The sequence below is a fragment of the Rana temporaria genome, chromosome 12 (genome assembly GCF_905171775.1).
Source record: "Rana temporaria chromosome 12, aRanTem1.1, whole genome shotgun sequence".
Taxonomy (NCBI): Eukaryota; Metazoa; Chordata; class Amphibia; order Anura; family Ranidae; genus Rana; species Rana temporaria.
This window is the reverse complement of record NC_053500.1, coordinates 31,509,127-31,530,716: the sequence shown is the minus strand read 5'-3', so window position 1 is coordinate 31,530,716 and position 21,590 is coordinate 31,509,127. Positions and strand designations below refer to the sequence as shown.

The window sequence follows — 21,590 nt, the reverse complement described above, 5'->3', positions numbered from 1 at the left end:
TTGACATCAGCGCCAGGCCCCGCCCCTCTCCTCGGGGAAGGAGCCCAGCCCGGCTGGAAAGATGGCGGCGCCCAGCGAGCAGGTGGTGGCCGGGGATTTCGGCTCCTGGCTGGATTGCAGGCTGGAGGCGCTGGGCATGGACCCGGAGGTGTACCCGGCCTACATCCAGGGGGTGCTGAGGGAGGAGGATAACCCGGAGGAGAGGGACGAGGCGCTCAGAGGGATCCTGGCCGCCTTCCTGGTGAGACATGAGGGCCCCTAACACTGACTACAGAGCCCGGGGGGCCCCTAAGACTGACTACAGACCTCGGGGGGGCCCCAAGACTGACTACAGATCTCGGGGTGCCCCCCAAGACTGACTACAGACCTCGGGGTGCCCCCCAAGACTGGCTACAGACCTCGGGGTGCCCCCCAAGACTGGCTACAGACCTCGGGGTGCCCCCCAAGACTGGCTACAGACCTCGGGGTGCCCCCCAAGACTGGCTACAGACCTCGGGGTGCCCCCCAAGACTGGCTACAGACCTCGGGGTGCCCCCCAAGACTGGCTACAGACCTCGGGGTGCCCCCCAAGACTGGCTACAGACCGTGGGGGGGCCCCCCCAGACTGGCTACAGAGCCCGTGGGGGAGGGAGGGGAATAATGTGTCCTACTAAAGACGTGGAAAAGAAAAGGGTAACCGCTCTCTGCAGGGTAACCCAATCCATACACCAGATCCACTCACAAGTGCAGAGGCTCCATGTGTCCCAACACTCCAATACAACAGTAGTAAGAAGAGCCCGCAAAACTTTAATCCTTGAAGTGTCATTTATTGGTACATCAGTGACAATAAAATAATAATGCTGATGCGTTTCGGTAATAGCCTTAGTTGTAGCTACTACTAAGGCTATTGCCGAAACGTGTATTTTTGACACTTTAAGGATTACAGTTTTACTAGTTCTACTAAAGACACTCGTGAACTATTGTGTGGGGTGGAGACTTATTCCAGGTTCCTCCTGATCCTGTGTGGAGGAAGTCATTCTCTAGGAAAAAGCATGCAGCCAGTGAAGTCTACAAAGTCTCATCTGGGAAGAGTAGATGGGAGATCTGTGAGGCTTCCTCCATAGGTGCCCAATCACAGCTTCTCTGTGCAGTGCATTGTGGGATTCCATTTGTCACTGCGCCATTTATGGTATTCCAACACATGGATTGCCGCACATGGTAAAACGCCATCTTGTGTCATGGCTTCCAGTGCCCGGCGGGGGGGGGGCTATGCATGATATTTATCAGCTCTGGCATATTATGGCTGACACCCCCTCTCTCTCCTTTTAAAAACTGCCAGTGCTCTTTAAATGTATATGGGGGAATGGGTGTTAGGAGATCTGGGGGGACCTTTACTCCTAAGATTTCCTGGAAGACACTGGTGACGTAGCCTTCCCAGGAGCCATGTATCTAGGGGGGGGGGAAGAAAAACTCCTATTCCTGGAAGACACTGGTGGCGTAGCCTTCCCAGGAGCCATGTATCTGGGGGGGGGAAGAAAAACTACTATTCCTGGAAGACACTGGTGGCGTAGCCTTCCCAGGAGCCATGTATCTAGGGGGGAAGAAAAACTCCTATTCCTGGAAGACACTGGTGACGTAGCCTTCCCAGGAGCCATGTATCTAGGGGGGAAGAAAAACTCCTATTCCTGGAAGACACTGGTGGTGTAGCCTTCCCAGGAACCATGTATATAGGGGGGAAGAGAAACTCCTATTCCTGGAAGACACTGGTGGCGTAGCCTTCCCAGGAGCCATGTATCTAGGGGGGGGAAGAGAAACTCCTATTCCTGGAAGACACTGGTGGCGTAGCCTTCCCAGGAGCCATGTATCTAGGGGGGGGGAAGAAAAACTCCTATTCCTGGAAGACACTGGTGGCGTAGCCTTCCCAGGAGCCATGTATCTAGGGGGGGGAAGAAAAACTCCTATTCCTGGAAGACACTGGTGGTGTAGCCTTCCCAGGAGCCATGTATCTAGGGGGGGAAGAAAAACTCCTATTCCTGGAAGACACTGGTGGCGTAGCCTTCCCAGGAGCCATGTATCTGGGAGGGGGGGGGAAGAAAGACTCCTATTCCTGGAAGACACTGGTGGCATAGCCTTCCCAGGAGCCATGTATCTGGGGGGGGGGGAAGAAAGACTCCTATTCCTGGAAGACACTGGTGGCGTAGCCTTCCCAGGAGCCATGTATCTAGGGGGGAAGAAAAACTCCTATTCCTGGAAGACACTGGTGGCATAGCCTTCCCAGGAGCTATGTATCTGGGGGGGGGGGGGGAAGAAAGACTCCTATTCCTGGAAGACACTGGTGGCGTAGCCTTCCCAGGAGCCATGTATCTGGGAGGGGGGGGGGGGGGAAGAAAAACTCCTATTCCTGGAAGACACTGGTGGTGTAGCCTTCCCAGGAGCCATGTATCTAGGGGGGAAGAGAAACTCCTATTCCTGGAAGACACTGGTGGCGTAGCCTTCCGAGGAGCCATGTATCTAGGGGGGAAGAAAATCTCCTATTCCTGGAAGACACTGGTGGCGTAGCCTTCCCAGGAGCCATGTATCTGGGAGGGGGGGGGGGGAAGAAAAACTCCTATTCCTGGCAGACACTGGTGGTGTAGCCTTCCCAGGAGCCATGTATCTAGGGGGGAAGAGAAACTCCTATTCCTGGAAGACACTGGTGGCGTAGCCTTCCCAGGAGCCATGTATCTAGGGGGGAAGAAAATCTCCTATTCCTGGAAGACACTGGTGGCGTAGCCTTCCCAGGAGCCATGTATCTAGGGGGGAAGAAAAACTCCTATTCCTGGAAGACACTGGTGGCGTAGCCTTCCCAGGGGCCAGTGTGAGGCCAGGGCTATGTCGCCAGTGCCCCAAGGAAGTGGAAGTTTATAGAAGGCAAATAGAAATGGAACTTGCAGCTCGCCATACAGAGCTGCATGCTCCAGGGAATTCTACAGTAAAGATTTTAAGGGTGGTTCACACCACAAAAACCAACTCCAGATGCGTTCTGGTTGTGTTTCTGCATGTGCGTTTTCTAACATGTTTTTGGTGCGTTTAGTGCACTTTTGATGTTTTTCTAGACAAATTTCAGATGCTGTTCTCTTTTAACTTTTAACAAAAATGCACTGGACTGCATGTGGCGTGAACCGGCCCTAAATGAATTACCATTGGCTCATTAATTACTGACCAATCATCTTTCAGATTCCTCCAATGACAATAAAGATTGAAATACTTCAAATAACCTTATTACCCCCCCCCCCCCCCCATACTATCCAATTACATTTCAGGCCTAATTATCCACGGCGCACCCTTTGTTCCATGGCAGCCTGGGCAGAAGTACCAAGTTCAGATAAGACCTCAATGACCCAAATAAATATATAGTGTTGGGCAATATTCCAGAGGGAATGATAAGTCCACCTTCTGGTGTAAACAAGTCTCTCCTGCCAGGACGTGTCCAGACAAGTTCTTTCTCAATATATTAGAAGAGGTACATTCATGTGCAATATGTATGAAGAATACTGAATTATATCTGTATAGATCCATATCGTGAAACTCTATTTAAATCTAATGGCCCAGATTCACAACCGAGATACGACGGCGTATCTCCAGATACGCCGTCGTATCTCTGCGTTGTGCCGTCGTATCTATGCGCCTGATTCTTAGAATCAGTTACGCATAGATTTCTGTTAGATCCGTCAGGCGTAAGTCTCTTGCGCCGTCGGATCGTAACTGCATTTTTACGCTGGCCGCTAGGGGCGTGTACGCTGATTTACGCGTCGAAATATGTAAATCAGCTAGATACGCGAATTCCCGAACGTACGCCCGTCCGACGCAGTAAAGTTACGCCGTTTACGTTAGGCTTTTCCCGGCGGATAGTTACCCCTGCTATATGGTGGCGTAAGTGCGGCGTACCAATGTTAAGTATGGCCGTCGTTCCCGCCAGGGCTGTGGAGTCGGAGGAAATTTTGGGTACCTGGAGTCGGAGTGGGAGGAAATTTTGGGTACCTGGAGTCGGCAAACAATGCACCAACTCCGACTAAATTTAGATTGTCAAAACATTTAGGAGTCGAAACATTTATCTACCGACTCCACAGCCCTGGTTCCCGCGACGAAATTTGAAATTTTTACGTTGTTTGCGTAAGTCGTCCGTGAATGGGGCTGGAAGTCATTTACCTACACGTTGAAACCAATACGTTCTTGCGGCGTACTTTGACGCAAAGCACACTGGGATATTCCACGGACGGCGCATGCGCCGTAAGTGCAAAACGTCAATCACGTCGGGTCACAGCTCATAACCATAAAACACGCCCCTCTGTTCAACATTTGAATTAGGCGGGCTCACGCCGGCCGATTTACGCTACGCCGCCGCAACTTACGGAGCAAGTGCTTTGAGAATACAGCCCATCTAAGTTGCAGAGGCGTAACGTAAATCGGATACGTTACGCCGCCGCAAAAATACGCCGTTCTACGAGAATCTGGGCCAATGACTTCTCATTTATCTAGGCGAGTCTCATCTTGTACTGTATGCGCTTTAGCCATCATAGGTTTCTTGAATATCAGTGTTTTGGGGGGTCTGTGGTAAAGCTGAAGATGAAGTATGGCATTTTTTTTAATAAGTGGTAGTAAACTGTTACACCACTTGTACCCACCTATAATAAGGCTTACCTGTAGGTACTGTGAAAATCTCCTAATCTTGCATCGTTTAGGAGATATTCAGAGTCCATGCAGCCGATGACATCACCGGCGCATGCGCTTACTGTGCCAGAGCTTCAGGGCCCGTGCCTTGCGTGAAAGTGACATCTCGCCCCCGCCACTTATGTAGACAGAGGCTGCGAACCCGGAAGGAAGACGTCGGCTGTCTCAGCGGTGACGTTGCACCGCTGGAGGGCTTTATTTTAAGAGAAGTCTATCATAATGTGCTAGTATGTGATGCTTACTAGCACATTATGACATTGCCTTGTGGGAAAATTATATTTAATTTTTTCTAACCACCTGCGATTTACTACCACATTAAACTGGTTCTAAAAGCTAAAGTTTTTTTTTTTTTGAAGGAAGACATTTTTTTTGTATGGCCAGCATAAGTGAAAGCAGGCGCAGGGAGCTTTTATCAAGCTATCTGTCATAGATGATATATTACAGTTCTGTCTAACAATCTGCCAAACAGTCTTCAATTTTTATTTTTTCCTTTAAATCATTTTTTTTTTTTTTTTATCCAAGTGCAATGATATTTAGCAGATTCAACCTCTAATAGTATACACAATATATCTCTTCTGTCTGTTAGACCCGGTTCACACTGGGGCGACACGTCAGGCGGCTCAGCCGCCTGACGAGTCGCGTCCCATTGAATGCAATGGAACCGTTCTAATAGGAGCGACGCAAGTCGCTCCGACTTAGAAAAAGGTTCCTGTACGACTTCGGGGGCGGCTCGGGGCGACCTGCATTGACTTCTATACAGAAGTCGTTTTGCAAATCGCCTCTGAAGGCTGAGTTTCCACTGATGCAACACAACAGTCATACGATTGTCATCCTACTTTGCTCTGTGACATCAGTCCTACATCCGCCCTACTTTGGTCCTACATCCATCCGACTTGAATGAACACGATGCTACTTTGATCCAACTTTATCACAGTCTGACTTGTCCTTTGACCAATCAAAACAATCCCAGTGTGATATAAATTACTTTTACTGCTGCTGTAATCGCCATGTCTGATGGTTAGGATGCTACTTTGATCCGACTTCAAGGATAGTCACTGGGCTAAAGTCGAACCAAAGTAGTGCAGGAACCTTTTTCAAAGTTGGACCGACTTGTGTTGGACCATTTAAGACGGCTCTCATAGGAAACCATTGATTTACTCATGTAATGCGTCATGTGCGCCCAAAGTCTGAGCGTTTATTGTACCAGTGTGAACCCAGCCTCATTCTCAGCGTGGATCCAAGATTTTGCTCACAAACCATAAACACTAAATTCTCCTTCACTTGGAGTATTTGGAGGCATTACTCTACCTCAGACAAGCTTAAGGCCAGGCTCAGGCCCAGCACGACCTCCTGTCGAGTTCTGACCTACATTTTTTGTTTTCCTTTTTTTTGTAATGGAGCTGAGCACGCCGTTTCCCCCCCCCCCCCCCTCCCTTTCGCCCCTCTCTTTCCCCCCTCTCTTTCCCCCCTCTCTTTACTAGACCTATTTCTATGTCTCTTTCTTCTTTGTCTACTTGCCCTTCTTCTGGGCCACTCAACCTAGCCATACCATAGATTCATTGGTTCCCCGTTAGAGAACCCATTACTGTCTTGTTGCTACCTGCACTCCTGCCTTAGTTTTACTTTTTTTATTTTTCTTACTTCCCTGGGTCCTGGTCGCAGCAGGTTCCCATTGGGGCGTCCAGGCCGAGGGTAGCCTCTACCTGACGCAGGTTTGCATTGCATACTCTTGTTTGTACCACCAAAGTGCCTATGGAGTAAACACTTGTTTGTATGGTATGGAAATGTACATGTTTCACATTTTACTGATCGGGCTACCCTTTGTTGGGTTCGTGATCTGATGTCCTCTGTTTTCTGTTATATCTGTCTAAAATTTTAATAAATACTTATTGAACCTAATTTGCGAGCCTTGTGGGCGCGCTTGCGACCCTGCCGTGAGCTCCTTGACTGCGCCCGCGGACCTGTTCGCCGCCGGTGTCCCGCGATTGGGTCACGGAGCTGAAGAACGGGGGGATGTCAGTGTAAGCACAACATCTCCCCGTTCTGCCTAGGTGACACTGTCACTGATCGTGTTCCCTGTCGGGAACAACGATCAGTGACTTGTCAAGACAAGCCACGCCCCCTAACAGTTAAAATCACTACCTAGGACACACTTAACCCCTTCAGCGCCCCCTACAGGTTAACCCCTTCACTGCCAGTGTCATTTTTACAGTAATCTGTATTTTTATAGCACTGATCGCTGTAAAAATGACTGGTCCCAAAATGGTGTCAAAAGTGTCCGATGTGTCCGCCATAATGTCGCAGTCACGATAAAAATCGCTGATTGCCACCATTACTCGTAAGAAAAAAAATATTAATAAAAATGACTGGTCCCATTTTGTAGACACTATAACTTTTGCGATTTTTATTTTTGGTAAAAAAAATTAAAAATCAAGAATACATATCGGCCTAAACTGAGGAGATTTTTTTATATATATTTTTTGGGATATTTATTATAGCAAAAGGTAAAAAATATTTGATTTTTCTTAAAATTGACGCTCTATTTTTGTTTATAACACAAAAAATTAAAACCGCAGAGGTTATCAAATACCACCAAAAGAAAGCTCTACTTGTGGGGGAAAAAAATACTTCAACTTTGTTTGTGAGCCACGTCGCACGACCGCGCAATTGTCAGTTAAAGCGGCGCAGTACAGAATCACAAAAAGTCACCCGGTCTTTAACTAGACAAATGGTCTGGGGCTTAAGTGGTTAAATATTAACTAAATTATACAACACACTTTTTGGTTAAGGTTATTATGCGATTAATCTAAACAATAATCGACCAACTAATCGATTGTGAAAATAATCGTAAGTTGCAGCCCTAGTGAAACACTGATCGCCGCAACGTTGTGCCTCCTGGGCCGGGATCTGTCGCACCCGGAGATCTCCGCTCTGTCATCTGGCTGGTGTCTGTTAACGGTCCTGGCTGAACATATGGACACTGGTGTGCACGGGTGGGGCCGCACTATGGCGACACTGATAAGCTGCATGTTTCTTATATATAAGCTAAGATGCTAGTAACCCATCATCTTGTTACATTATAGGCCAGTTTTTATATTTGTAACAGTTAAAGTGTTTGTAAAGGCAGACGGATAAAAAGCCTTCTGTGTGCGGAAACCCCCCCATGGTCCTTCTCTGTCCAGTGATGTCCACAAGTGTGTCTCCCGTCCGAGAATCTGAATGAAGACATCATTTCACTGACATCCCCAAACAAAATTCTAAACAAAATGGTTTGATTGCTCCAGGCCTATAAAATATAATGGGGGGGGGGGTAATATAAGACAAGACAGTGATATTTGATAAATGAATGTCCCATCTAAAATGTTTTTTGGTTTGTTTTTGTAGGAGGAAGATTCCATAGAAGATGTGTGCCTAGAAATTATTACTAAGTGGAGTGAAGCACAGAAATTGGAGCTGGCACAGGCAAAGCAGGAAGGTAAAACTCTTGCTGGGTGTTTTTTTATTTTATTTTTTATTAAATAGAATCTTTTTGCAACACTTTTCACAATTGCACATTTGTTTGGCTAGTTGTATCCTGGCTATGGCTCCTTTCACACGGGGCGAATCTGTCTTTGCTAGCTTAGCTGGGATCGCTCTTTTGATCCCCGCTGAGCAGGCGGATGACAGGTCTGTCTCCGCTCACAGTGCAGGGACGGACCTGTCAGCCCCCTACTCTCCTCTATGGGGAGATTGGGGAAAAAAATGGACAGCCTGTCTGAACATATCGCTATCCGTCTGTTTTAAACGGATCTTGTCAGACTGGATGACAGGCGGGTGTCAGCGAACACCTTTCCGTTGACAACCGCCTTCCCACTCAAGTCAATGGGTGGCTCGCTTGGATCCGCTTGAAAAATGGACAGGCGGATTCAAGCGGGCTGATGAAGGGGCCTTAAAGGAGTTATAAAGCTTTGTGTTTTTTTTTCACCTTAAAGTGGAGCTCCACTGTAAAAAAAAAAAAAAATATTAAAAGCCAGCTGCTACAAATACTGCGTCTGCTAACTTTTAATAAATGGACACTTGCCTGTCCTGGAGTCCAGCCACGCAATCGCTCGTCTCTCTGCTGCTCCCACCGCCATCCTCGATGAGGGAATCGGGAAGTGAAGCGCTGCGTTTGTGACCATTGAGGAATATATTTAAATATGTTTTTGCGTCACAGTTTTGCTTTAAAGGGGTTGATGCATTCTTTGTATTAAGATAAACCTTCTGTGTGCAGCAGCACCCCCTCATACTTACCTGAGGTCCCTCTCTGTCCAGCGATGTCCACGAGTTTCTCAGCCATCCGAAATTTCCCCTCCTGATTGGTTGAGACACAGCAGTTGCGCCATTGGCTGCCGATGCTGTCAATTAAAGTTGGCTAAGCAATCAGGAGAGAGAGGGGGTGGGACCAGGGCTCCGTGTCTGAATGGACACAGGGAGCTGTGACTCGGCTCAAGTGCCCATTTAGCAAACTGCTTGCCGCGGGGGCACTTGACAGAAGGGAGGGGCCAGGAGCCACAAATCCACTCCACAGAGCAGGTAAGTATAGTATTTGCATTCACTTTAATGATAAATTCATAAATGCAAAGCTGCTTTCATTTGTGTCTTCTATCTACTTGGTTTTCGGCTTTAATAATGTAGATTTTATCTTTTTGTCTAGATGAGGTGGAAGCTCTTACCAGCATGATGGGGAAGCAAGCCCAGATTGTGGTCAAGCCCAAAGAGGTGTCAGAAGGGGAGCAGCGAAGAAAAGCCGCCTTGCTGGCCCAGTATGCCAATGTGACAGATGACGAGGAATATCCTTTACTTTATGGTTTGTGTAGTTGCGGGTATGTGTTAACCACCATGATTTACCCCCCATTCCTGACCAGGCCAGGTTTTGTGATGCAGCACTGCGTTACTTTAACTGATGATTGCATGGTTCTGCGACACTGTATCCAAATTAAAAATTTGTCACCCCCCCCCCCCACAGACCTGCTTTCTTTTGATATCCACTGCATTTTTTTTTTTTTTTTTTTTTTGCGTTATAAACAAAAAAAAGACAGACGAGAATTTTTTTTTAATTATTTTTTTCTTTCTGCTATAAAACGCATCCAATAAAAAAAAAATTAGAAAAAAAATCGAATTTTATACATTTAGGCCAATATGTATTCTGCTACATATTTTTGGTTAAAAAAAAAATCCCATAAAGCGTAAAATTGGTTTCCGTGAAATATTTTTTTATGATTTTTTATTTTTTTTATATATATATATTTGTTATTGCGGTGATCGGTGAAGAATGGGTCACCATTTCTCATTAAAATCAAGGATGGGGCACTGATGACGGGGCATTTTCTACTCTTACTGGGCACAGTCCGGCCCCCTAAAGCCTGAAGGACAATAAACTGGCCCTTTGCTTAGAAAGTTTGGAGACCCCTGGTGAACAATGTCATTGAGAAAGAAGTGAAGGGAAATCCGAAATTGTAGGGGTGTCTTCCAAAGAGGAGGCAAGGGGGGAAACTTCTAATGTGTACATCTGTTCCAGAGACAATTGTCTAAGAGGGGAAGTCCCATTGTGTGGCTGGGACAGGAAATTAAGGGAAATTTCACTAGTGGTACACAGAACAAAAATAACCTGGCAGGGACTTAAAGTGGATTTTTTTTTTATGTCACAATGTAGAGTATAATATTTCCTATCATCTGTGCCCAGTCTTGCCACACAGAGTTAATCCAGCTCTGAGCAATCCTCTTTTATTGTTCAGTGAAATAAAACCGACTTCCAGATAAAAACCTTAGTCCGTTCTGCCCCCTTGCTGTGAGTGACAGGTTATTTACATATCTCATGCACTAGCCTGGAGACAGGCATTATTTTTTAATTCCCACCCCCACTCCTTTTCTGAAGTCATGTGGTTACTTTTTTTGATTTTTTGATTTTGACTGGATGTTGGTGATCATAGCAGAATTTAGTGTAAGGAATACATAGGAAAAAATGCATGCTGACAAGGATTGTAGAGGAGGGCGGGGAGTCTACTGACACCAGACTCCTCCCACAGAGCTCCAGACAACCAATCCACCCACAGAATCTGCAGTTTTTCAGTTCTTATAACAGACAGGTAAGAGGGGAGATATTTGACAGGTAAGCCCCCCGTTCACACCTAGGCGTATATACGCCTGTAGTGTGACGCCGCAGCCGCCCCTGAGACGCTGGAGGGATGATTTCACATTGCCCTCTATGGAGATGGTTAACATCTCCACGCTGAACGCCGTACGCCTGCCGCCTGAAAACAAGTCCCGGACCTTTTTTTCAGGCGGCTTTCGGCGTTCGGCATAGGAGATGTTAACCATCTCCATAGAGGGCAATGTGAAATCATCCCTCCAGCGTCTCGGGACAAAACGCCGCGAATTTTGTACGCCAAGGTGTGAATGCAGCCTAAGGATACATGCAGGAGGCATGTATGTCCTTATAGATCAGCACTATGGCAGTAGTTTAGAAAGGATGAGAGGGGGTTTACATCCACTTTAACCCTTCTCTATTTAAAAAAAAAAGTTTGGGCTATAAGAAACAGTCCAATTTTAGCAAAATTTTACAAAAATCTTAGCTGATGTAGTTAGAGAAGGGAGACGGTGCCATTGACAGGAAAGCCTGTCAGCACATTGTTTACACTGATAATCCGGGTACTAATCATCAGTGCCACCTCTACAGTGCTCACCAGTGTCGCCTCATCAGTGAAGGAGAAAAATTGCTTATTTGCATAATTTTATAATAGAATATATATATATATATATATATATATATATATATATATATATATATATATATATATATATATATATATATATATATATATATATATATATAATTTTCTTGATGTCACTTTATAGTAATTGAGGAAAAAGGACGATTTGTCGCCCACCATGGAAAGAGTGGAAGACTAGTTTTACACATTGTGAACAAGCACAAATTATCCGTGTGAAACCGGTCTACCAATGTTTCTTTAAATCGGAGGTTCACCCATAGCTTACACATTTTCCCCTTAGCTTCATGCTCGTTTTGTCTAGGGGAATCGGCTATTTGTTTTAAAATATGATCCGTACTTACCCGTTTACGAGATGCATCTTCTCCGCCGCTTCCGGGTATGGGCTGCGGGACTGGGCGTTCCTTCTTGATTGAGAGGCTTCCGACGGTCGCATCCATCGCGTCACGATTTTCCGAAAGAAGCCGAACGTCGGTGCGCAGTATAGAGCCGCACCGACGTTCGGCTACTAGTGACGCGATGGATGCGACCGTCGGAAGCCTCTCGGAAGACTGTCAATCAAGAAGGAACGCCCGCTCCCGAAGACCCATACCCGGAAGCGACAGAGAGGATGCATCTCGAAAACGGGTAAGTACTGCTCATATTTTAAAACAAATAGCCGATTCCCCTAGACAAAACGAGCATCCATCTAAGGGGAAAATAGAAAAAAAAAACGAATTGGGTGAACTCCCGCTTTAAAGTCCTGATTATGTCCATTGGCACTTTGAAAATAAAGCAAGTATGAAACAGTTTTTCTTTCCATGGTGTGCGACCAATCTTCCCTTTTCTTCAATTGCTATAGACGGTGGTGAGTCGGGGCTTTTATCCACAGTTTGAGCGGTGTTGCCCTCTTTCGTCACTTTTATAGTAGCATTGTGTTCCAAAATGCTGTATAATAAAAATACCAGTCCTCGTGCTCCCATCATGACGAGGTGCCTAGGACTGGTGATCATTGTTGAAGGTTATCATTCAGCTATATGGGCAGCATTTCCTCAGTTTTCCTCCCTGATGATCACTCAGTTTTCTGTAACTTATATTTTCCCTCCCACCAAATCCTGAGCAGCGTTATCAATCCTGCTTAGATCTCTTCTCTAAATACAGAATGCCTTTCTCTAGCCATCCTCAAATCAAATGAGGGAGGTGTTCTGTAGTCCAAGAGAAGAACTGGGCTCATAACATTGGTTGGGATTTGGGTGCAGCAGAAAAACTGTCTTCGGCTCCAAGAAGGAGGAGCGCTTTGGATATCTTTCTGTACTTTCAAAGGTTTTTAGAGACCATACATGGGGAAGTGCACTTGTATTGCTGATATGTACATTCACTGCAAACTTGATTTCCTTAATTATGGTTACTGAAGATGAGGCTGAAGTTGTTACTAGTTCAATGGGCGCCCACAACGCTGAAAAATGTATCCTTTTTGTTGCAGAATTGACACCGATACATCAGCAAGCACTTGTCTGTGTTTTTTTATGGAGCATATTCATTGGAAATGCCCAAATCCAGGCACATTTACAGGGGGGAGAATTACTAAAACTGGTGCACACAGGATCTGGTGCAGCGTTCCATGGTAACCAATCAGCTTCCAGGTATTGTCAAAGCTTAAAGGGGTTGTAAAGGCATTCTATGCATTAAGGCAAACCTTTTGTGTATAGCAGCCTTCGCAGCACCCCCTTATTTACTTACCTGAGCCCCATCTCTTTTCAGCGATGTCCACGAGTGTTTAAGCCGCCTGGAAAACTCCTCCTGGTTGGCTGAGACAGAACAGCGGCGCCATTGGCTCCCACGGCTGTTAATCAGCCAAGAGGGGGTGGGGCTGGGTTTGAGCTTTGTGTCTGAATGGATACATGGAGCTTTAACTTGGTGCCCCCATAGAAAGCTGCTGGCTGGCAGCAGGAGGGGAGGGGCCAGGAGCAGCAAAGTGGGACCCGACAAGAGAAGATCTGGGCTGCTCTGACACAGAGCGGCTGTTCGCCCATGCCCTCTCTCTCCCGATTGGCTAACTGACAGCCATGTGAGCCAATGGCGCAGCTGCTGTGTCTCAGCCAATCGGGATGGAGAGTCCTGGATGGCCGGGGGCAGGTTTTTTTTATCTTCATGCATTAAAGCGGAGGTTACTGTCGTGTGTGTGTGTGTTGTGTTTTTTTTTTTTTTTTTTTAAACCAACAGCTACAAATACGGCAGCTGCTGACTTTTAAAAAATAAACACTTACCTGTCCAGCGCGCCCACGATGTCAGCATTATTATGTGGGGTATAAACCAAGGCCTTCGGTACTCGTAGGATCCAAATAGCTGGTAGGAGGAAAGGGTCAGATGCCTGAAGGTGATCGGAGTCTCTGTAGGCAGGCAGTAGGTAATACCAAATATCAGAGTTCAGAGCTCTTTGCTGTGGATGGGGCAGTATTGGGGAGATGCTTCCATGGGGCTCTTTGCAGTCCTGGATAGATGCTTCCTCAATGTTGAATGTTAGAAAAGACAGTGGGTGCTACAGGGAATGACGTCCGTGCTCCTTCTGTGGTAGCAACTGGCAGGAATTTTGAATTCATCCAGTGACCTGAAGAAGCAAGATAGCGCCTAGTGCTCAGTCCAATTGGCCTATTCAGTCCTCAAGCGCTAAGGCAATGCCAACAGCTCTGGACCTGGAAAGCACTCTGGAGTTAAAGTGGTTCTAAAGCGGGGATATGCAATTAGCGGACCTACAAATCCCATGAGGCATAGCAAGACTTTGACAGCCACGAGCATGACACCCAGAGGCATGATGTCACTTGTAGATTTGCAACAGCTGGAGGTCCGCTAATTGCATATCCCTGTTCTAAAGGTAGAAGGCTTTTTATCTTTATGCATCAAGATAAGAACTTTCAGTGTGCAGCAGCGGCCGCCCTAATACTTGCCTGAGCCCATCGCAATCCAGCGATGTTGCACAAGATGCTTGGCTGCCTGGGACTCTCCCTCCTGATTAGCTGAGACACCATTGGCTCCTGCTGCTGTCAATCAAAGTTAGTGAGCCAATGAGGGAGCAGGGCCCTGTGTATGAATGGACACAGTGTAGCAGCTTGGCTCGGGTTCCCCAGACAGCAAGCTGCTTGCTGTGGGGCAGGAGGAAGGGTCCCGGAGCACCGAAAAGGGACCCAAGGAGGACAGGGCTGCTATGTGCAAAACCACTGCACAGAGCAGGCAAGTATAACATGTTTGTTATTTTTAAACAAAAGAAAACGACACTAGCTAGTTACCGGAATGGGGTCTGGAAAGTGCCATATGCAGCACGCTGTACATAAAGGTGGTTTCCAGGTTAGCCCTGCAACATCCATTTCAGCAAGGTCTGGTCACAGCGCTCCAAAAGCTGGGTTGAGGATGGCTTGGCTGCCTAGCTTCAATCATAGGGACCAGCTCTAAGAAGTCATGGCTGAATAAAAAAATGCTAGCAATTTTAACAGTAAAGCTAACGAAAAGCTATCCATCATCCTAGGACACTGGCAGAAAACGAGCATGCTGGTAGTAGGAGCGGTGATCCTGGGCTGGCTTTTAGTTTCTTGTGTGCCTGTGTCCAATTATTTTAGGATAACCAGAAGGTGCATGATTTACTGTGTCCCTCAATGTATAAGAAAGCATCACCCTAGTTAGCAGTTTGAAGGGCGTGACAACGCCAAATGCTTGATATGATCTTCATTTTTACTAAGTGACGTCATTATCAGCAGTGTGGGGACAAAGTGAACGTTCTTTGTAACCTGGCAGTCTTTACATGGCGGCAGCAGCAAATGTTGGTAGGATGCTTGTATACAGCAACCTTCAAATCTATGTTGTACTTTTGTGAATGTTTTGTTTTCAGTATAACAAACCTTTTTTGTTAAGCCTTTAACTAGCGTCCAGCATTATTCAAGAACACCAATTTAGAAGACATAGTCAATGCAAAGAAGCAGGAACGTGATACAATGCGGGAGGCTTCCCAGAAGAAAAAAGAACAAGATAAACAACAACGGGAGAAGGACAAACAAGCCAAAGTGGACCGTAAAGATAAAGAGAAGAAACGCACACAAAAAGGGGAACGTAAACGATAAGGTGGATTCACACAGACTTTGTCACGGGCTGGTTGAGTGGTTGTGGTTTTGTACACAACCTCTACAATGATATTTTTCTGGAGCACCTCAGATCTGAGTTTCTCTCCTCTGATGCTGAACATTTATTAACCGAAGTTGCCAAATTATTACAAGTTACATCTGAATACAGGAGCAAGCTGGGAAGAACCAATTGTGGGAAAGATGTGAAAAAAGAAATGTTATCTCAACCTACAGGACCATGAAACATGAACAGTGGGTTGGCATACTCAATGGTGGGGCTCCTTTTTTTCTGCACTGACAATATATTTATAAATTTGTAAATTATCTCAAATAAAACACTGCCCGAAACACTGACCTTTGTGCTAGGACTGAATCTTTGATTTGTGGGAATGAAGGGTGGATTCTGACTCAAGTGCGACATATGATCCATACTAAAGTAGAGAGTTCCAGTAATTTTTAAGTTTATTTAATGTCAACACACTCGTCCCAGGATCCAGTAATGCCCCTCCCTGGCATCACAAGTGTGGGCACCCGGCTGCTCCACAGTGGCCAGGCAATCTTCTGGGACCTGTGAAGTGTCTCAGATTGGAGGGAGGGGGAAGGGGAGCACTTCCGCTCGAGTCGCCTAGGTGACCCGAGCTAAAGTGGGAGATGGGTACCTGTCAAAACTAGGTATCCCTGCAAAAAAGACATGCCAAACTGGAATGTAAGTGGGTGACAAGTCCTTAAAGGGGTTGTAAACCAGGTGAAAAAACATCTGGCACTAACCAGTCCCCCCACCCATTTTACTCACCTGAGCCCTGTATTTCCCTTTGCGGAGACGCGCTCTTCCTCTCCGCCCGTTGTCTCGGCTCTTGATTGGATAGATTTGACAGCAGCGCAACCATTGGCTCCTGCTGCTGTCAATCAAATCCAAGGTGCAGAGCCCAGCATTCTGCGTCTATGAAAGCAAATCCTGGATCGCGCCTGCAAGGTAACCCTAAAGGAGATTGCTTTTCCTAGGGGGATATACGATACAGGGAGGAGCTACCAGTGCCGCTGTGGGACCCCAGAAGTTGAGGCTTGGGGGCCACTCTGTGCAAAACGAACTGCACAGTGGAGGTAAGTATGACGTTTGTTATTAAAAAAAAAACGTAGCTTTACAATAACTTTGAAGCAGAACTTCCACTTTTGGGTGGAACTCCACTGTAAGCTGTAAAATAACTGACCTCTAGATGCAGGCACTGTGGAGAAATTCATCCTCAGAACAGGAGCTGAAGTACACGCTAAACCTAAAAGCTGCTTGAAGCTTGCTGTTCACACTGCTCTTATACAAGCTGAAGCCTGTGTGAAAAAGGCCTTATTTTCCAAGTGAGCTCAGCCCCCCAACCCAACTGTAATTCAGAATCTGAGCTCATTCTCCTCCCTCTTCTTGGCAGTAACTCAGCAGCTCAGATCCCCCTGCTTATACCTCCCAGCAGCTCAGCCACCCCCCTGCACTACCACTACTAACAGCCAGCCTGCCTTGACACAGAGCAGGTGCTGCTGGGAAGGGAAAGCTGAGCTGATAAAAGAAGGCCCTCTAATAACTTAGTGTTTCTGGTGTGTTCTCCCTTTACCAATCTGAGGTCTGCAGTGCAGGGAAGTGCAAGTCTCATATCAAATGTGAATATTTACGTGGCTTGTATTTAAAAAAATAAAAATATGATGTATTATAGAGCTGTATTTTTTTTTTTTTTTTTTTAATCTCTGGCTGAAGTCCAGCTTTATAGTGCTATTAAACCCCAAAATGTATTATATTGCAGCTTACTAATCATCTGATGCTATGGCTGCAATAGTTGTATTTATTTTTAGGCAGTTTGCCCTGGGCATCTATCCAATAACGCACCTACACTCACTGGCCTCTTTATTGGGTGAATCTTGCTAGTACAGTGTTGGATTGCCTTTTGCCTTCATTCTTTGTGGCATAGATTCAACAAGGTGTTGGAAACATTCCTCAGAGATTTTGGTCCATAACGCAGTTGCTACAGATTTGTCAGCTGCACATCCATGATGTGAATCTCTTATTTCACCACATCCCAAAGGTGCTCATTGGAAGGAGATCTGGTCACTGTGGAGTACAGTGATCTCATTGTAATGTTCAAGAAACCAGTGGTGAGATAATTTGCGCTTTGTGACATGGTGCATTAGCTTGCTGGAAGTAGTCCTCAGAAGATGGGCACACTGTAGTCATAAAGGGATGGACATGATCAGGTAGACCGTGGTGATTGAACAATGCTCAATTGGCACTAAGGAGCCCAAAGTGTACCAAGAAAATATCACCAGCCTGAATCGTTGATACAAGGCAGGATGGATCCATGCTTTCATGTTGTTTAGGCACTTAAACACCCTTCCTAACCAGACCAATTTCCAGCTTTTGGTGCTCTCACAATTTAAATGACAATTACTCAGTCATACAACACTGTACCCATATGAAATGTTTGATTTTTTTTTTCCCCCACACAAATAGAGCTTTATTTTGGTGTTATTTAATTACCATTATTTATTTTTTACACTATAAAAGAAAAAAGCCTGAAAATTCTGTATTTTTTTTTCTAATTTGTTATAAAATTTGTAATTTTTTTTTAAATTTTGGCCAAAATGTATACTGCTACATTTCTTTGGTAAAAATAAGTACACATTGGTGTATATTATTTAGTGTTTGTAAAAGTAAAGAGTCCACAAGCTATGGTGCCAATATCTGAAAATTGATCACACCTGAAGTACTGATGGCCTATCTCGTTTCTTGACCCCAACATGCCAGAAAAGTACAAATACCCCCCAAATGACCCTTTTTGGAAAGAGAACATTCCAAGGTATTTAGAAAGCGGCATGGTGAGTTTTTAAGTTGTAATTTCCCCCTCCAATTCTTTGCAAAAATCAATATATTTTCTCCCTCTTCTCTCCCCCCCCCCCCCCCACACACACACACTTGTCATTAGCAGGTTATTTTCCACACACAGCATATACATACCACAAGTTACATTCTGCTATTGCTAGAGTATGGCGATACCACATGCGTGAGACTTTATACAGAGGCCCAACAGCTAGGGAGGACGATCAGGCGTTCTGGAGCACCCAGGCCAATTCTTGACATTTCTCTCCTACATGTAAAAATCATAATTTATTTGCCAAAAACTAAAACACAGAAGCCAAAACTTTCAGTGTTTTGTCAGTTAGTTTTGGCTCCAGTGTTTTGTCAGTTAGTTTTGGCTCCAGTGTTTTGTCAGTTAGTTTTGGCTCCAGTGTTTTGTCAGTTAGTTTTGGCTCCAGTGTTTTGTCAGTTAGTTTTGGCTCCAGTGTTTTGTCAGTTAGTTTTGGCTCCAGTGTTTTGTCAGTTAGTTTTGGCTCCAGTGTTTTGTCAGTTAGTTTTGGCTCCAGTGTTTTGTCAGTTAGTTTTGGCTCCAGTGTTTTGTCAGTTAGTTTTGGCTCCAGTGTTTTGTCAGTTAGTTTTGGCTCCAGTGTTTTGTCAGTTTTGGCTCCAGTGTTTTGTCAGTTTTGGCTCCAGTGTTTTGTCAGTTAGTTTTGGCTCCAGTGTTTTGTCAGTTAGTTTTGGCTCCAGTGTTTTGTCAGTTAGTTTTGGCTCCAGTGTTTTGTCAGTTAGTTTTGGCTCCAGTGTTTTGTCAGTTAGTTTTGGCTCCAGTGTTTTGTCAGTTAGTTTTGGCTCCAGTGTTTTGTCAGTTAGTTTTGGCTCCAGTGTTTTGTCAGTTAGTTTTGGCTCCAGTGTTTTGTCAGTTAGTTTTGGCTCCAGTGTTTTGTCAGTTAGTTTTGGCTCCAGTGTTTTGTCAGTTAGTTTTGGCTCCAGTGTTTTGTCAGTTAGTTTTGGCTCCAGTGTTTTGTCAGTTAGTTTTGGCTCCAGTGTTTTGTCAGTTAGTTTTGGCTCCAGTGTTTTGTCAGTTAGTTTTGGCTCCAGTGTTTTTGTCAGTTAGTTTTGGCTCCAGTGTTTTTGCCAGTTAGTTTTGGCTCCAGTGTTTTTGCCAGTTAGTTTTGGCTCCAGTGTTTTTGCCAGTTAGTTTTGGCTCCAGTGTTTTTGCCAGTTAGTTTTGGCTCCAAACACAGAACCCAAAACATTATCTATGCTTTTTAGCAAAGACCCTAGCGCAGTGGTTGCCGACCTTTCTATTCCTAGCCATGACCCCTTGATATAATTTCCCAAGTTGTGGGGACCTCCAACAGTAAAATTAACATGTCTGCTTAGTCCTTTGATAGATGGCACATAACCCTACAGTCAAGAATATAAGGCGGCTGTGTGTGTCCGTCCAAAACTAAATAGAAAGATGAGTCAACGCTCCAATTAGGTAAGTGGCTGAATCCGTATCCTCTCAGAGAAACCCAGGTGCCGGTAATGCACAAAGCAATTGTAGAAAAATGTTTGGACAGCCACACTCTGGAAAAACCTTCTCCTTTGAATACTTTTACCAATAAAAGGCAAACACCACACATCACAGCAAAGACAGGAGCATATAGCTGATGTTTCGCACTATCAATCAGTGCTTACTCATAGCCATGAGTAAGCACTGATTGATGGTGCGAAACGTCAGCTGTATGCCCCTGTCTTTGCTGTGATGTGGTGTTTGAATACTTTTACCAATAAAAGGCAACCAAGAAGGTTTTTCCAGAGTGCGGCTGCAAACATCTTTCTACAATTGTGTGTGTCTGTCCATGGACAAAAGCAAAAAGCATTTTCCCCCTCTCAAAAAATTAAAAAAATACGCTTAAGACCGCTGCACAAATATGGTGTGACAAAGTATTGCAACAACTGCCATTTTATTCTCTGGGGTGTCTGAAAATATGTTAGGGGGTTCCAAGTAAATTTCTAGCAAAAAAACTTAAACGGCAAATCTCAAAAAGCAGCTTAGTCCGTGGTTAACCAAATCCCAGTCACATGTGAATGACCAGTTTCACATGTCCAGAGCAGCCGCAGTGCAGTTTTGAAAATGTGCGTTTCTGGGTCCAGTTCAGGCAAAAATTTGCACCTGAACTGGTGAACAGGAAGGCACAGACTATAAACCGCAGTCACATGTGTGAACCCTTATGTAAGGGGTGATAAGTCTATGGGTCTACTTGCCTTGCCCCAGGCGCTGACACCCTACATTACACCACTGAATGACTCCCATGCACACAGGAGTTTGTTTAATGGCAGCACCAGGATATTAGGCTTCATTCACACGAGGCGGGCCACGGAATCCACCAGCTCAGTGGGAGATCTCTCCGCTAAGCTGGCACATGTCAGGTCCCTCTCTGCTCACTGAGCCGGGAGGGGCTTGTCGAGCACAGCTGTCTCCTATGGAGATCTGATGAAAACAGACAGCAAGTCAGTTCATCAGATCTCAACCGATCTGGACAGATAGCGGATCGGGTCAGATGTCAGCGGACATGTCACCGCTGAAATCCAACGCTCCATAGGCTTGCATGGAGCAGCCGTTCAGGTCCACTGACAGACCTGAACGGTCCGACCGTGTGAAAGGGGCCTTACTCTGCAAAAGTTGGTGTACAATTACAAAAAAATAATGTAGGTGGATGCCGAGAAAGATGCAGAGGTCTCTGGTATAACACATTATCTAATAATTTTACTTTAAAGAGGAAGTAAACCCTCTTTTTTTAAATACACCTGCAAGAGAAAGTCATAAACTAGTATGCACAGCATACTAGCTCATTATGTGTCACTTACCTGAGAGCGAAGCCCCCGAAGTCTGCCTCGGTCCTGTCCACCGCTTTGGCCTCTATTCGCTATTTCCTGTTATCGCTGCTCCGGCGCTGTGATTTGCTGGAGCGGGGATTAAGTCACTCGCATGTGTGAAAACACGGCGCCTGCGCCATTGTCTACGCCGTAGACAGCAATGCCCGTTTGTGAAAATATCTCCTTAACCGTGTAGGACGGTTAAGGAGAGATTTCTTGAACCTACAGGTAAGCCTTAATCTAGGCTTACCCGTAGTTGCAAGAGTAGGTTTACAACCACTTTAAGACAACCTTGTCAGCAGTATTTAACCATTTACATTCATATTACTTTACCAATACTCAAATGAAATCCGAGAGCCAGGTTGG

At 45.5% G+C, this 21,590-nt stretch overlaps 1 protein-coding gene across 1 annotated transcript; it reads left to right on the top strand.

Moving 5' to 3' along the window:
* Nucleotides 1-17: 17 nt before the first annotated feature.
* Nucleotides 18-15,880, top strand: CCDC43 (coiled-coil domain containing 43). The gene is made up of 5 exons (XM_040331248.1): nucleotides 18-241; nucleotides 8,074-8,164; nucleotides 9,365-9,500; nucleotides 12,827-12,882; nucleotides 15,339-15,880. Exons 1-5 carry the CDS (start codon nucleotides 62-64, stop codon nucleotides 15,524-15,526), a joined length of 651 nt encoding a protein of 216 aa, XP_040187182.1. The 5' UTR covers nucleotides 18-61; the 3' UTR covers nucleotides 15,527-15,880.
* The last annotated feature ends 5,710 nt before the right edge of the window (nucleotides 15,881-21,590 follow it).

Excerpts from the sequence above, each read along its gene's own strand:
- CCDC43 (XM_040331248.1), top strand. The coding sequence starts at position 62 with ATGGCGGCGCCCAGCGAGCAGGTGGTGGCCGGGGATTTCGGCTCCTGG. Across the intron at positions 9,501-12,826 it reads AATGTGACAGATGACGAGGA|TGAAGATGAGGCTGAAGTTG; the intron begins ATATCCTTTACT and ends AATTATGGTTAC. Across the intron at positions 12,883-15,338 it reads CGCCCACAACGCTGAAAAAT|CATTATTCAAGAACACCAAT; the intron begins GTATCCTTTTTG and ends ACTAGCGTCCAG.